General features: G+C 43.9%; 1 protein-coding gene across 1 annotated transcript; it reads right to left on the bottom strand.

Moving 5' to 3' along the window:
* Nucleotides 1-878: 878 nt before the first annotated feature.
* LOC148829966 (uncharacterized) lies at nt 879-10,792 on the bottom strand. Its single transcript, XM_088923921.1, has 7 exons — nt 10,487-10,792; nt 6,766-6,902; nt 4,426-4,566; nt 4,232-4,256; nt 3,770-3,805; nt 2,300-2,384; nt 879-1,137 (listed from the first exon to the last, which is right to left on the bottom strand). Exons 1-7 carry the CDS (start codon nt 10,545-10,547, stop codon nt 1,068-1,070), a joined length of 555 nt encoding a protein of 184 aa, XP_088780047.1. The 5' UTR covers nt 10,548-10,792; the 3' UTR covers nt 879-1,067.
* Nucleotides 10,793-14,072: the final 3,280 nt, after the last annotated feature.

The raw sequence follows: 14,072 nt of genomic DNA on the forward strand, positions 1-14,072 counted from the left end.
CAAGTATCTCTCTGCATCACTTCCGTCTTCCTCAAGAGTTTCCCCAGATTCTTCTCATGAGTGTTTGCAACCACCACTGAATATTCATCATGTCAAAACTCCGCACCTAGAATACATACAGCATGAATCTAAAGTGACCCGATGAAATTTTGTTTCCACATAAATTACTGTATGTGTAAAAAAAACCTGTAATAAAGTTAAATTTGACTAAGATGAATATTTTATTCTTCGTGGCAACTTCTCTCCACTTTAACAGGCTAGAACATGAAACGTCCCCATTCTGCAAGGAACTCATTTGACAGTTTCAGTACAATACTACGTCTGCAGGAGCAGAAGAGCGTCTGACTCTGTTGGTGTTTATCTGGTGTTGCAAAAGGCAGCCTACCCCTACTGCTGTATCTATACAGGCTGCTGTGAAGAGGGCGACTTACATCTCCCAGCCATAACCAATACCTGTGTTTTACTCACACTGTGACCAAGGGAAGGCCCAACTTGCTGCACAGTTAAAGCGGTGAATTACAGTACTATATTATTTTAAAAAGAAGAGCAAATAAATAACTTAATAAAAAAAAACACCCAGCTACTCAGCAAATGTTGAACAGGGTTACATGGGTACATTCTTCCTGGATTAGTGTGGTGTCAGAATGAGAGAAGAGGGAACAACTTGCCACACATTTACAGGAAAATACTATTGAGGCCACTGTAATATGAGGTATGACCTGTGCACAGTTTTCACATTTTGCTACCATAAAGCTTGCAGTCATGACACTGTATCGCCTTATTGATCAATGGAACAAATATTTTTATAGACAAAATAACAAAACATTCATCAAAAACATAATATTTGCATACTGAATTATGCATTTCAGAGGCATCCTCAAACTAGGACAGAATGTATTGAGTCTGAGGAACTCACTACAGGATTTTCCTCAAACAAACAGGACTGCAAAATCCCTACAATCCTGTTCGGATTACTGAGCCAGAATCTGGTGTCCAAGGAAGATCAGGACACGGTCCTCTCACATGGCAGCAGCACAGAGAAAGAGAAGGGTGACGATGTTCTTCTTTCAGCGTCTCCTCTGTTTCTCATTCACATTCGAAGAGCTTGGTTGGCATGGCTGGTGAATTACATTGTTACTAAAGCGAAAACAATTTACATTTAATAACATTGGACAGATAATAAAGCATTACTATCTAACAGGCTCCATGTCTGTTCCTCAGGCTGGGACAGGAGTTCACACACTATTACTGAGAGACAAGCTGACTCTCTGTTCTTCAGGCTGTGACAGAAATATACTAACACAGTGGGATGCAGCCCAGTTAAATTCCCTCCCTGCTTTCCCAGTAGGACTGGGAGTTGTTGTGATTCTGGCAGGTGTGGGAATTCTAGATTTAGATTAGTTATTTTAGGGAAGAATGTTTCTCTAATCCCAAGGTATTTCTCACTGTGCAGTAGGAAGTGTATCTTTGTCTGTGCTTTTCCCTTTTGGCACTGGGAGCACAGCCTGTCCGGTCTGCCTGTGTCCAGTTTCTATGGCCAGGCTGTGGTCACTGGGCCTGTCCTCTCTGTGCAGCCAGGTCTGCCTGTGTCCAGTTCCTATGGCCAGGCTGTGGTCACTGAGCCTGTCCTCTCTGTTCAGCCAGGTCTGCCTGTGTCCAGTTTCTATGGCCAGGCTGTGGTCACTGGGCCTGTCCTCTCTGTGCAGCCAGGTCTGCCTGTGTCCAGTTCCTATGGCCAGGCTGTGGTCACTGAGCCTGTCCTCTCTGCTCAGCCAGGTCTGCCTGTGTCCAGTTCCTACCCAGTACAGGGACAGGAAAATAAAAACAGGATGACGAGGCCAGGCGCTCTGAGCCCCGGACTCAGCAGGTCAGGACGCCGATAGGAGGCCTGTGCCCTCAAGCCACAGGCGTAGGGTGACTTGGTGGTAGGCAGGCCTCTGGGCGTCCATCTTCCAGTGCAGAGTCCAGAGTAGCGAGAGCGCCCGGCTTAAATAAGGAGGGGCAGGAATGGGGGCAGGTGCACGTAATTAGAGAAATAAGAAAGAGCCAGAGCGCCCTTAAGAGGAGGGATTACGATCGTGACACCAGCCCTGGAAGGATGCAGGCTCCTGAAGTTATTGCTTTAGTATGGACAAGCTTCTTTAAAGAATTGGTTGCCAGAGGGCTTCAGAACAATTAGCTTATAGCAAGTAACCCAGATAGCCTGGAGGAATGACCCTACTCGTTTGTACAATTACACCAATTACTGCATGTTCTTTCCTGTTGCCTTTTCCATTCATGTCCTTCCATCAGTACTCACCCTGCCTGTCTGAACTTGTTGAATGCGACCAAGGACAGCACTCCAATAATGAGCAGAACAGCAACCACACCAGCAACCCACAAACCTGGAGAGAATAACGACAATTCCCATAACAACATTAAACATGACAAAGCACAGCATGAGACATTCACGCATTAACATTATATATATCATCATGCATTCATTGAATTTAACTTGAAGTGTCTTTTATGTCAGGGAGATAACTGTTAAATATGACCTCTCTCTCCTGATTGTGAGCCAGGTCTACTGATGCTATTTCGCAACTGGGGTGCAATCTTCCACTTCTGTCCCTTTTAAGATTGAAACAGATATAGCAGGAACAAACTTTAAAAAAAACAACTTAAAATACACACCCCCTTTCCAGGTTATGCAAGGCAGAATATATAAAAGCGACTTGATGGACATGAAAAAACCTCCAAAGGGTGCCATAATAAAGTCTGCATTATCTACACGAAGAGCAGGCGGTGCGTGGAGCAGCAGGAGGGAGCCTGGTGTGCTCACCCCAGGGCTCTGATGCGCTCTCACTCTCCTGGCCTGCACAGTGCATCCTCTTTCTCCTCTCTTTTCTTTCTTTACTGTAGACTTTTTTTTAAAGATCACTTTATTGGTCATATACAATTTCTTGTATTAGGAATTTGACTTTTTGCAGACCCCAGCTTGCTCATGCTTGCTAAATGGACAGAAAAAAATGTCCATAGTGAGTTTTCCCATCAGTTTCCCATTTTATTTTGCTGCTTTGAACAGAAAATTAACAGCGTGTGAGAAAACAAACCCCTTTAAGTTTAGGTATTGAGGGTAACAGTGCATAACATTAAAAATGATCAATGCAAACAAGTTGATGAGTCAGAGAACACAATTTGTGCAAATTTTACTTTACTGAAGTACATGTAAGTTCGCAACATTAGTAACAGCCAAAGCCGTGTGCAACAAATCAAAGAATTTATTGTTTCTGTAAACAAGGTCAGAATTCTGTACTGCAGTTCACAAATTTGCTCTGCTTCAGCATGAAGGCTACGATGTATTTTATCACGATCTAATATTTAAATGGAGGCTATAGCTACAATACAGCTAAAAGCTAGACTTTGCTTTACACTGTGAAAATTATCTGGCTTTCTATACTTTTTGCAAACTTATGTCTCGTTTTCCAAACTCTTCCAGGTCTAAAAATCAGCCACTTTTAGTTCCATACTTTTCCAGACTTCCCAGACCTGCACAAACACCCTGGATAAACAGACATTACAAATGGTAAAGTGCACACAAAACACACAAAGGCATATTAGATGTGCAGGGGGCTCCAGTGCTTTTGAAGGGTTTCACTTCCATTAGCCATACAAACCTAGTGTGGCAGGGATGCCGCAAGCCCCCTCCTGTATGTGATACACAATTTTATTCAAGAATTATTAGAAGGATACACTTCTGAAGATTAACATCTTGAAATCTATAACTTACCAAGAAAGCGTCGTTTGCTTTTGGGCTCTTCAGTGACTAACAGAAGAGAAGAGGAGAAAGATGAACAAAGGTATTAGATTGAAAACGAATTATTGCCATAAAGACTGAAGCTGTTCCTTCCCAAACAAACCTTTGCTTTCTACTGTATACATTTCTTAATAGACCACCCTACTGATGCAAGAAAAACATCACACAAAGTACTCCACATGGATAGAAAGAAGGCAAATCTTTATGCTATTGTGAAACTTCATTCTAACAAATTCCCCTAGAGCTTGTCAATTAAAAATATTCAGCTATTTCTGCTCGCCAGCGCTGCTCATGAACGCTGAGGTCCTGTTTGGGGCAGAGAGCACACGAACCCGACCAGACGAACAAAGCCAATGTTCAGAGACTGCAGTCTGACAGGCAGACCTGCCAATGGACATACTGTACCATGGCAAGCAGGGGAGTTTTCTCACTTACCCAGAAAGCGGAAAAAGTACTCATTCTGTAACAGAAAAAAAAGTCATTTGTTTTTGTTTTGTCTTGGAAGAACTGTGTATAGCCAGTTGCACTCATACAGCAAGACCTAGGCCTTAATGAGTATGATGGAGCAATGAGCAGCTCAGATCCTGCTGGACATGGGCAGGTGGCTCTACAGCATGGAAACTGCTCACCTTGCTGCACTCGAGGTGCAGGGCGATGCTGACGCACGAATCCAGGACAATCTTGCGCTGAGACAGCTGCACCACTGGGCTCATGAATTCTGCAGTGGAGTTCTGAAAATAAGCCAACTGAATGGAGTTGTTCTCTAAGGCCTGCAAAACAGGAGTTGTTCGACCAGGTTCAGTCTGCAGCTCTTCGCAGGTGTTAAAGGTTCAGATGCACCTAGTGAAAAACCAGGGGATCAAGCTCATGTACCTACTGTATGAATGGAAGGTTTTTGTTCTGCTGAATGCAATAATAAAGTCATGGGTTAATTGTGTCTGCAGTGGATAACTTATAAACACGGGTTCAAGCGGGGAGCCGTCAGTGTGTGAGCTGCACAGGAACAGGAATTCCATGCTGAAAGGTAAAAGGAAATTAAAAAATCATATTTTAGCTGTTGAGCCTCTTCAGATGTGACAACCCACGAAGCTTCTGTAGATACTTGTGTGTTTTAGCGTGGAATTCTTTAAAAACATCTTTGGAGATATATGTATTTCAAATGAACGGTCTTCTCAGGATTTAAAGGAACACTGCAAGATCCCATTTTTGAAACGACCTGGAAGCAGAAGGATTGTAAAAAAAGAGAGGTCACTGAAGAAACCCAGGAAGGCTCTGTTTCTCCTACTTCATTAAAGTACTGTGCAGATCAACTAGCACCACTTTTTACAGACATTTTCAATGAGTCACTGGATCTTTGCACTGTTCCTGCTTGATTTAAAAGTTTCACCATCGTACCTATTCCGACGAAGTCCCAGATCAAGGATCTAAATGATTACAGACCGGTTGCACTGACTTCTGCAGTCATGAAAACCAATGAAAGGCTCGTGCTAGCCCACATTAAAAGCATCACAGATCCCCTGCTGGACCCCTTGCAGTTGGCTTACAGAGCCAATAGACCTGTGGATGACACAGTCAATATGGGCTTTCAACATCTGGACCATCCAAGGACCTACACCAGGATTTTATTAGTAGATTTCAGCTCTGCCTTTAACACTATTATTCCAGAGCTCCTACAGGCTAAGCTCTCCCAGCTGACTGTGCCAGAACACATCCGTCGGTGGATTCCGAATTTCCTGACAGACAGTAGACAGTGTAAGCACACGTCAAACACAAAAATCTTCAATATAGAATGGTTGTGTGCTCTCACATCTGCTTTCTTCCCTCTACACCAATGACTGTACCTCAAATGCCTGTTCTGTGAAACTCCTCCAGTTTGCAGAGGATACGACACTGATCGGTCTTATTCATAAAGGTGATGAGGCTACATACAGACAGAATCAGCTGGTAGACTGGTGCTCTCAACACAAGCTGGAACTTAATACCCAAAAAACTGTGGAGATGATAGTAGACTTGAGGAGACGCACCCCAACTCTTCCTCCAATATTCATTCAAGGCTCAGCAATCACCAGGGTTCTGTCTTTTAGGTTCCTGGGTACCACAATTTCTCATGATCTCAAATGGGAAGTCAACATCGCCAAGAAAGCTCAGCAAAGGATTTACTTCCTGAGATAATTAAAAGCATTCGATCTGTTGCAGGAAAGGATGATCCAGTTCTATACAGCTCTTATTGAGTCCATCCTTACCCTTTCCATAACTGTCTGGTTCGGCTCTGCCACCACACAGGACAAGAACAGACTCCAGCATGTCATTAGGACAGCTGAGAGGATCACAGGCTGAGACCTGCCTACCCTCCAGGACCCAGACGCGTGCTGGCAGGATCATTGCTGACTCCTCTCACCCTGGCCATCATAGTTTTCAATGTCTCCCATCAGGGAAAAGATTTAGATCAGTTGGCACCGGGAGCACAAGACACAAAAACAGCTTTTTTCTTCAGCAGTGACTCTCATTAATCACCCCTATTAATCACTGAACATGACTTAAATTGTATTATCAAAATTGAATATTGATTACTTACTTTACAACCACAGCACTACTTGCATTAATAATATTATTATCTGTATATGAATATTTATTATGGACAGTTTATTTATCATTTTCAAATATCTATATATATGTATATGGTTATCACACGTACTGTAGGTAGAGTTCTGACACAGTCTTGAAGTGCAATATACTGTATATTTTTCCTTCAATTTCTGAAATTGAAGCTACAATATCATGTGTTATGTGTCTATGTCTATATGGTATGTCTGTAAGTGTATAGTGTATGAGCGACTCACCAAGTCAAATTCCTTGCAAGTGAAAACTCACTTGGCCAACGAAGTGATCTATCTATCTGAACCCATCTGGCATCATCCCCCCTGCAACACTCCTCGTTCTCCCCCGTCTCTCTCCTCTTCCTGTCTTACCGACACAGAAGACCAGTCTTGGTCACAGGAGTCCAGGCTCATGCCAGCCTCCTCCTCCGTCCCGATCACATACACGTCCCCCTTGCTCATCTCCTCACACGTCTTCTGTATCACCACAGGACTTGCTTCGAACCCACCTAGGAAGACAAGGCCTCGTTGTTAAATTATTCCCCTCTAGCACAAATTCATAAACTCGGATCCAAAGCGGATGCAGTTATTGCACAAGTGAAAATGTTACCGTATATTGAAAATACTCCATTCTGTAAGCAAAGGATGTTGCTGGAGGGTAGGGGTGATTGAGGAAAAAAGTGTGTTTTTTCCCCCTCAGAGTTATTAAGGCCTTGAATCCCCCCTGTGCAATTTACATTTTCAGTTTGAGTTGGAGTATTGCACCTTCTGTGGTACAAATGGAAACACTTACTATACATTTCACAAAATGAAACCACCTGGTACGCTCTTAAATCATTCAAGGATGGGTCTGAGTTATACAAGTTCCTCCTGGTTATAACGACCGTGTTCACATGAGCTACAAACTGTAATGTCATCATGACTGCAGCGCTGGACTCGGTCACCAACACTGACCACTGTCCAGCTGGGCTCTCGGTAGCTTCTAGGTGCTAGGTGCTGTCAGTGCACAACATGATACAGGATGTTCATACGCCCACATGACCATTGGTATCTAGCAATTACGAGATAATTTCCTTTGTCATAATTATGAGATACCACATGAAATACACCACATGAAAATAATATTGTCCCTGACGCTATGCGATGCCACACATTTACAGTATATATTTCCTTACTTAGGCTTTTAGATTATTGCTACTTGTTGACTGTTTTGTTTATAAATTGAATGTTAAAACTACTTAAAAGTTTTAATTTACAATTTCTTTACATTCAGTTTCATTTTTAAAGTAGTTTTACATAATAGTTTACTTTTATTTTTTACTGATTTTTAGATTTTATACTGAATAAAGTAGAGACTAAGACAATAAAGACATTGTGCTGATGTATTTATCAACCATGAGACTTTTTTTTCCTTTCGTCTCTGTGCGGAACTGGGAAGTGCAGCTCGGGGAACATCACGTCACTCAGTTTGCCTGTCTTGAGGCGCTGAGACATATTATTATTATTCCTTACGCTTATATCGCGCTTTTCTGGACACTCCACTGAAAGCTCTTTACAGGTAATGGGGATCCCATCCACCACCACCAGTGTGCAGCCCCACCTGGATGATACACACCAGAACTCTCCCCACACACCAGTAGGGAGGAGGGAGGAGGGAGGAGGGCGGAGGGCAGTAGGGAGGAAAGCAGAGGGATGAAGCTAGTTCAGAGATGGGGATTATTAGGAGGCCATGACTGGTGAAGGCCAGGAGAAAATTTGTCCAGGACTCCAGGGTAACACCCCTACTCTTTTCGAGAAACACCCTGAGATTTTTAATGAGAGTCAGGACCTATTTTTATTTCTCATCAGAAGGACAGCACCTTTTTAAAGTACAGTGTCCTTGTCACTATACTGGGGCAATTGGACCCACACAGACTGCAGGGTGAATGCCCCCTACTGGCCCCACTAACACCTCTTCCAGCAGCAGCCTTAGCTTTCCCAGGAGTCTCCCATCCAGGTACCGACCAGGCTCAAACTGCTGAGCTGCAGTGGCCTGCCGGTTGTGAGTGGCAGGGTGATACAGCTGCTGGTTGAAATACAGAATGCATTAAGGATCAGTAAAAAAACCACAGTCTTTTACGTGGAGAGCATATGACTACACACAATTAATCGATTTTTCAGATACAGTAAGACAATGCTTTTGCACTTGAATGCTTATTTATTCTGCCGTGGTAGCAGTGCTAAGCTATTCAGTAAAGAAATAGTGAATGAGTCATTGCTTTCACATGTAAGCAGATCATGCATTGAAAAGGTCACAGCATCTAACTGGGAATGCCCCTCTGCCTTTCACCAGGAGAACGAACTGCTGGTGTGCATACAGGAAAGGCAGCTCTTGAGTGAAGAATGCACAAATTACACAAAAAGGAAGTGCTTGTTTTAACGAAAATTAGTTTTTGAATGCATCACTGACAAACAAAGGTGGGACAGAGGGTTACTGTCATGAAAGCTCCTTCCAAATGAAAGCAGACACCTCTGAGATGCACATTCACCCAGCTCGTCTGATTTTAGTCTGACACTGGAGATAACAACTTTATCACTTCATCGCTGGCAAACATAACGAACCATGTCAGCTGCTCTCCAGGTGTATACTATTCTACAAGTGAATTAAATCACCACTGCCAGAAATAGACACAGGGAGGCTTTATGAGCAAAGTGAAAATCTGTAATCAATCCAATATTTTTGCATTCACATTTAAAGAAAATCATGACGCTTTGGGTTATATGCAAACTCCACACCTGGTGTACAGGTTGAAAAAGCAGATGCTAATTTTGAAAGAAGCTATTATTTCTGAAATGCTGTAAAAGACACTCCCTCAGTGCTGCAGTTCATGAGCCCTGCTCTCTTGAAAACCAGGCTCCTCCCGTTTATGGTCTCTTAATTGTGTTAATCTCCCACCAAGGCCTGTGGCCTGTAGAGGTCGAATACAACACAGCCACTATCCTGTTCCTACAGGTCTGACCTCAGAGGCAGAACACCCGTGTGAGCAAACCGGAAGAAAACGAAAAAGGGCGTTTTGAAACCTCTTTGGAGAGAGGGGTTTTGAAAAGAGGCTGCACAAGTGAAAAAGTGAGCTTCAGGCTCAGTGAGAAACTATCAGTCTCCTTGTCTGGGCTCGACATGAACGGGGAGGTTAAGGCCCTAGGTTTATAACTGCAGAGCTAGGGGTCCCAGCTGCAGTGAACATGAAAGCCTCAGTCAGATACACTCAGCTGGCCGACGTGCACGGTTACAGAAGTCACCCTAGATCAGTCCTGCTCCACAGCCTGTCCCCCCTCTGGGCAGTGCCAGGAGATGGTGTGAGAGCTGTCTTCAGGTTGAAACTGTTTGCAAAGCACTCAGCTTACCCAGAGAGAGTCTTTATTTTTCAAGATGCACCCTGCGCTATTCCGGACCTATCAGTACTTGTATAACCTCGCCCAGACTGGTACCTGGCCACAGGCTCAAGGTCCTGTAGCTGAAATTTAGGAGGTGACCCAGCTACTTCTCTCTTTATTACAGAGAGAATCATTCCGAACCTCTAAATCATGGTGTCGCGCCTCCATTCTTGCTGAATTTGGTGGCGCTTCATAACCCCAATCCAGCCTCTTTATCACAGCCGGGTTTTCCTCCAAGGCTCGTCCCCCCTCCACCCGCACCAACACGCCGCTATTTCGCGCCTCCCCGCCTCAGTCAGCAATTAATAAAACATCATTCACACGTCTTTACAAAAAAAAACGACTGCGCAATTAAAAACAAATATGCAAATACCAAAATCTCATAGTTTCTTACAAACGTGTCTCCCCGGCTGTTACCGTAAGCACCTCGTTCAGTATGAGTGCAGCGATCGGGCGAAACCGCGCAGGAAACTTGTGAAACTCCTAAATAAACACGCCCTGCGTGGATTTTGGCATTGATGAGGGAGCTGAGTGCAGCATAATACAAATAAATCTCTCGCACAAAACAACTGACAAAACTGTGCTTCTGTTTTGTTCCTGTTCCAGTCTAAACAAGCAAGCAGCTGCAATGTGTCTATCTGCACACTTCCCACAGGGAGATGGCAACGGTTTTCCTCACCTGAAGTAGCGCAGCGGAGCACAAGGAAAAGTAAAGACCGACACAAGAGCAGGCTCCCCATCGCGAATGAAAGGCGATTTTGTGAATGACGATAGAGCACCGATCAATCCTTCACAGAGAAGGGCTCACTTCTAAACTTGTTCAAGGAGTAACAAGTTTTACTTTCGTTTAATTCCATTCATTTTTTAATTTTCTGTTATTTCAAAATGCGTATATAACCTGAATCGCATACAAAGCGGCGTTTCTTGCGTCTCAACTCGACAAATGAACACAGTGTATTTTTTTTTGCCCTGATCACTAACTCGAGACGAAGAGTCTTCAGTCAGGTGCCGAGTTCGAGGAAGAAAGGCAACCAGGAAGTGTTTTTCTTGGCGTAAAAAATGAAGATTGCATCATTTATTTTAGGCTACCTATATTTAGTACAGTAGCAAAAAAAAAACCCAGTGTGTTAAACTGCATGAGCAGAGTGGAATTTCCCACCCACAATTCAGAGGCATCCCCAGCGAAGACCAGTCATGGAACTGATACTCTATGACTACAGAGCCTAGGTGCTGGGTTGGAGACTCTGGACTGTCGACCTGCAACATGTGCACACCGCCTGCTGCTTCCCTGTCTCACACAGAGTGCGGGTTCACTGTACAAAAACAGACCTCTGCTTACACCACCGCAAGCAGGATGTGGCAGAATTATTATATAATTAGAATTGCCATATAATTATTCCAACCAAAAATCAGCTGTCAGCAATTTCAGCACTGAAATCCATCGCATTGCTGCATTGCTGGTTTTTTCCATGCATCATTCTGTAAACACTACAGTACATCCGATTCCGGGCCACAGGGGAGACACGGGGGAGCGGGGGCGATGGGCGCAGAGCAGGATACACCCTGGATAGGACACCACTCCGATGCAGGGCAAAATCTTCAAATAGGAGGAAAAAAATCACTCATCCTAAACCTGACTTTGGCCCCATAATCCAGCGCTGAGCTTAAACATTGTCTGAGTAGAGTGTGAATGCTAACCCTTACCCCTACCAGGGGTGAAAAAATGAGCATTTCTGCGATCTATAACCGAGCCTCCCTGGGCATCGGATTTTTTTTGGAGACCAATGCAGAGCCCTGATTAGCGTCAGCGTCTGGCTTTTAAGGGGGAGCCGAAAAGGGGGGCTGGAACAGGGAGCAGGCGCGGGAGATGAGTAATGAACTTAAGTGAACTTGTCATTGACAATTATAGAAAAGTCTAAAACACTCCGATACCTTACGCTATACATAAAAAAAACACTTCAATGATGCTGCAAACCTGAGTGAAAAATAAATCAAGAAAAGAATAAAAGAAACAAGAAAAAATTACCCCCCCACCACCCATCCCGAACCATCTGAACAGGTCACCGAGCCCGATCAGTAAGTAGATCAGTAGAGATGTGAACAGTGAACACATCGGAATATCTGCAGCAGAAGCAGAACCCGCTCCCACCTCACACGAGCAAAAAAAAGTGTGAAACAAAACTCGGGCCGAAATAACACACTAAATACTGAAATACTTGAGTAATACCAAATAACACCATAATAATAAATAATGATAATAATAGCAATAGTACTATAAAATTAGGACGATTACACCTGCAAATGACCATTTTTAAAGAAACTGGAAAATATTAATACAGCTAATTATGGTGCAGTACTTAAGATCTTTTCGAGTCTATACCATTACAATTTTCTCTGTTTGAATGACAGCGCACATAAACGTGCCTGAAGTCCAACTTCTCTTCTCCGTTTACCTTATTCCACCGATTCCCAAAAAAAGTAATGTGAAGTATATCAGTCTTCGATATTGTCCAAAAAGTCCTTCACAGAAGCGGGCAAAAAAAAAAACAGATGTAGCTTTGCCGTTATGAATACAGCGAAGTCTGGTACATATTCCTGTCGGCAAGGGACTTCAATTCAAGGTGCTGTATTAGCATGACCGATGGATACAATCAGTGTCGCCAAAGCAAATAAAAATAATGAAATTAACATCAAACAAAAAAAAATAAAAGTAAAATAAGATCTACAGACATATTACAGACATTTACAACAAAGACATATCATAAAATATTGACATATACTGTAGACAGATGGAGCATTATTGGGAGACAGACTCACTGTTCCTCAGGCTGTGACAGGAGATCACATACTGGGCTGCCAGTTCAACTGACTTCCCTCCTCCCTCTCCCAGTAGGATTGGGACCCGTTGTGATCCTGGCAGGTTTCTCACCGCCCCAGACTCCCGTCGGTTCTCCATGACCTCCGCCTAGAGGTCCTGCTAGAAAAAGAGCCGGCTCCCAGTTTTGTAGGCGATACAGCGCAGCCCTGTAGGATCTCCTCTTCGTCGGGCGGAAGCGCAGGAATCCAGGCTGGTCATCGGGGCCGGGAGCAGGACCCGGTGATCGATGGGCCCGTGCAATGTCTATAATTTTGTCCGAGGGAAAATCTAGCCATTTCGGTAGCACTGACTGGAGGAATTTGACGAGCGGTGTAGAGCCCCCCGAGCTCTCCGGCAGGCCCACCGTTTTCATGTTTTTTTTTTTGTTTTTTTTACGCCGACCCCCGTTTTCCAGATCATCCATTTTATTTGGCATCTTCTCAATCTGCCGTTTCCAATTATTCATCCGGTCTGCGATCGTGGAGATCCCATTTTCGGCTTCCGCCACCCGTCGTCTCAGTAGAGCTACAGTTGACTCGCTCTGTTAAATGAGTGGGGGACCCGTGCAGGGGGCTGACTGAAACAGCAATTGAGTCGGGCCGACCGTCGACAAACGTGTCTAGACGTGAAGCGACGGCCCTGATCCCGGCGAGCACTGGGTCCGTTTGGGTGGCAGGTGGCGGCGGGCTTTTCCTCAGGGTGCGAAGTTTTGTCCGTCTGGTCTCTTTTCTTTGAGGTACTCCTGTGCCGTTGAAAAAAAAAAACTGGAAAATCTTGCACCTCCTGCGTCCCTGACATGTTAGAAAAATGTATCGGTGGTGAAACTAATAACAGAGAAAATGAAACGGATAAGTTTTTTATAAAATAAAGAAAAAAGGTGGAGCGGATCTCAGACTCAGGCGGCCATCTTACTTCGGGTCACGTGAAACTTAGCCTCTTTCTTGCTGAGCTGAAACTGAGCACTTTAACCGAGTATTTCCATTGTAAGACCATCTGCCAGTGTCACTGTCATAGACAGGAAATGGCTGGCCCTTTTTGAAAGCTAGCCTCACACTCATTTAATCAAACCAACTATCGTGACTTTAGGAACATAGGGGTCACTTGAAAAAAGTCTGTAGGAAGGTGTTGCTTGTAATATGTTTATGTATCGATCTCTTGTTCAGTATTGACCCCCAAATAAATGTAGTGCATATATTGCATTGTTTCTCCAGGTCTCTGTGAATAAATGAGAGCTGTGATCTCCTCATCGCTTTGATTTGAGAAGACACATGGGTAGTGTTGTAATTATACGTCCAGCAGGGGGTGCTGTTTAACAGGAGCCTAGAGCAGCTTGCTGAGATTCTGGAGTGCAGAGTGCTGCACAGCAATTTAATAATAATAATAATTCCCTTCCCTTATATAGTGCTTT

This window comes from Atractosteus spatula, chromosome 8, assembly GCF_055471065.1.
Source record: "Atractosteus spatula isolate fAtrSpa1 chromosome 8, fAtrSpa1.hap1, whole genome shotgun sequence".
Lineage (NCBI taxonomy): Eukaryota > Metazoa > Chordata > Actinopteri > Semionotiformes > Lepisosteidae > Atractosteus > Atractosteus spatula.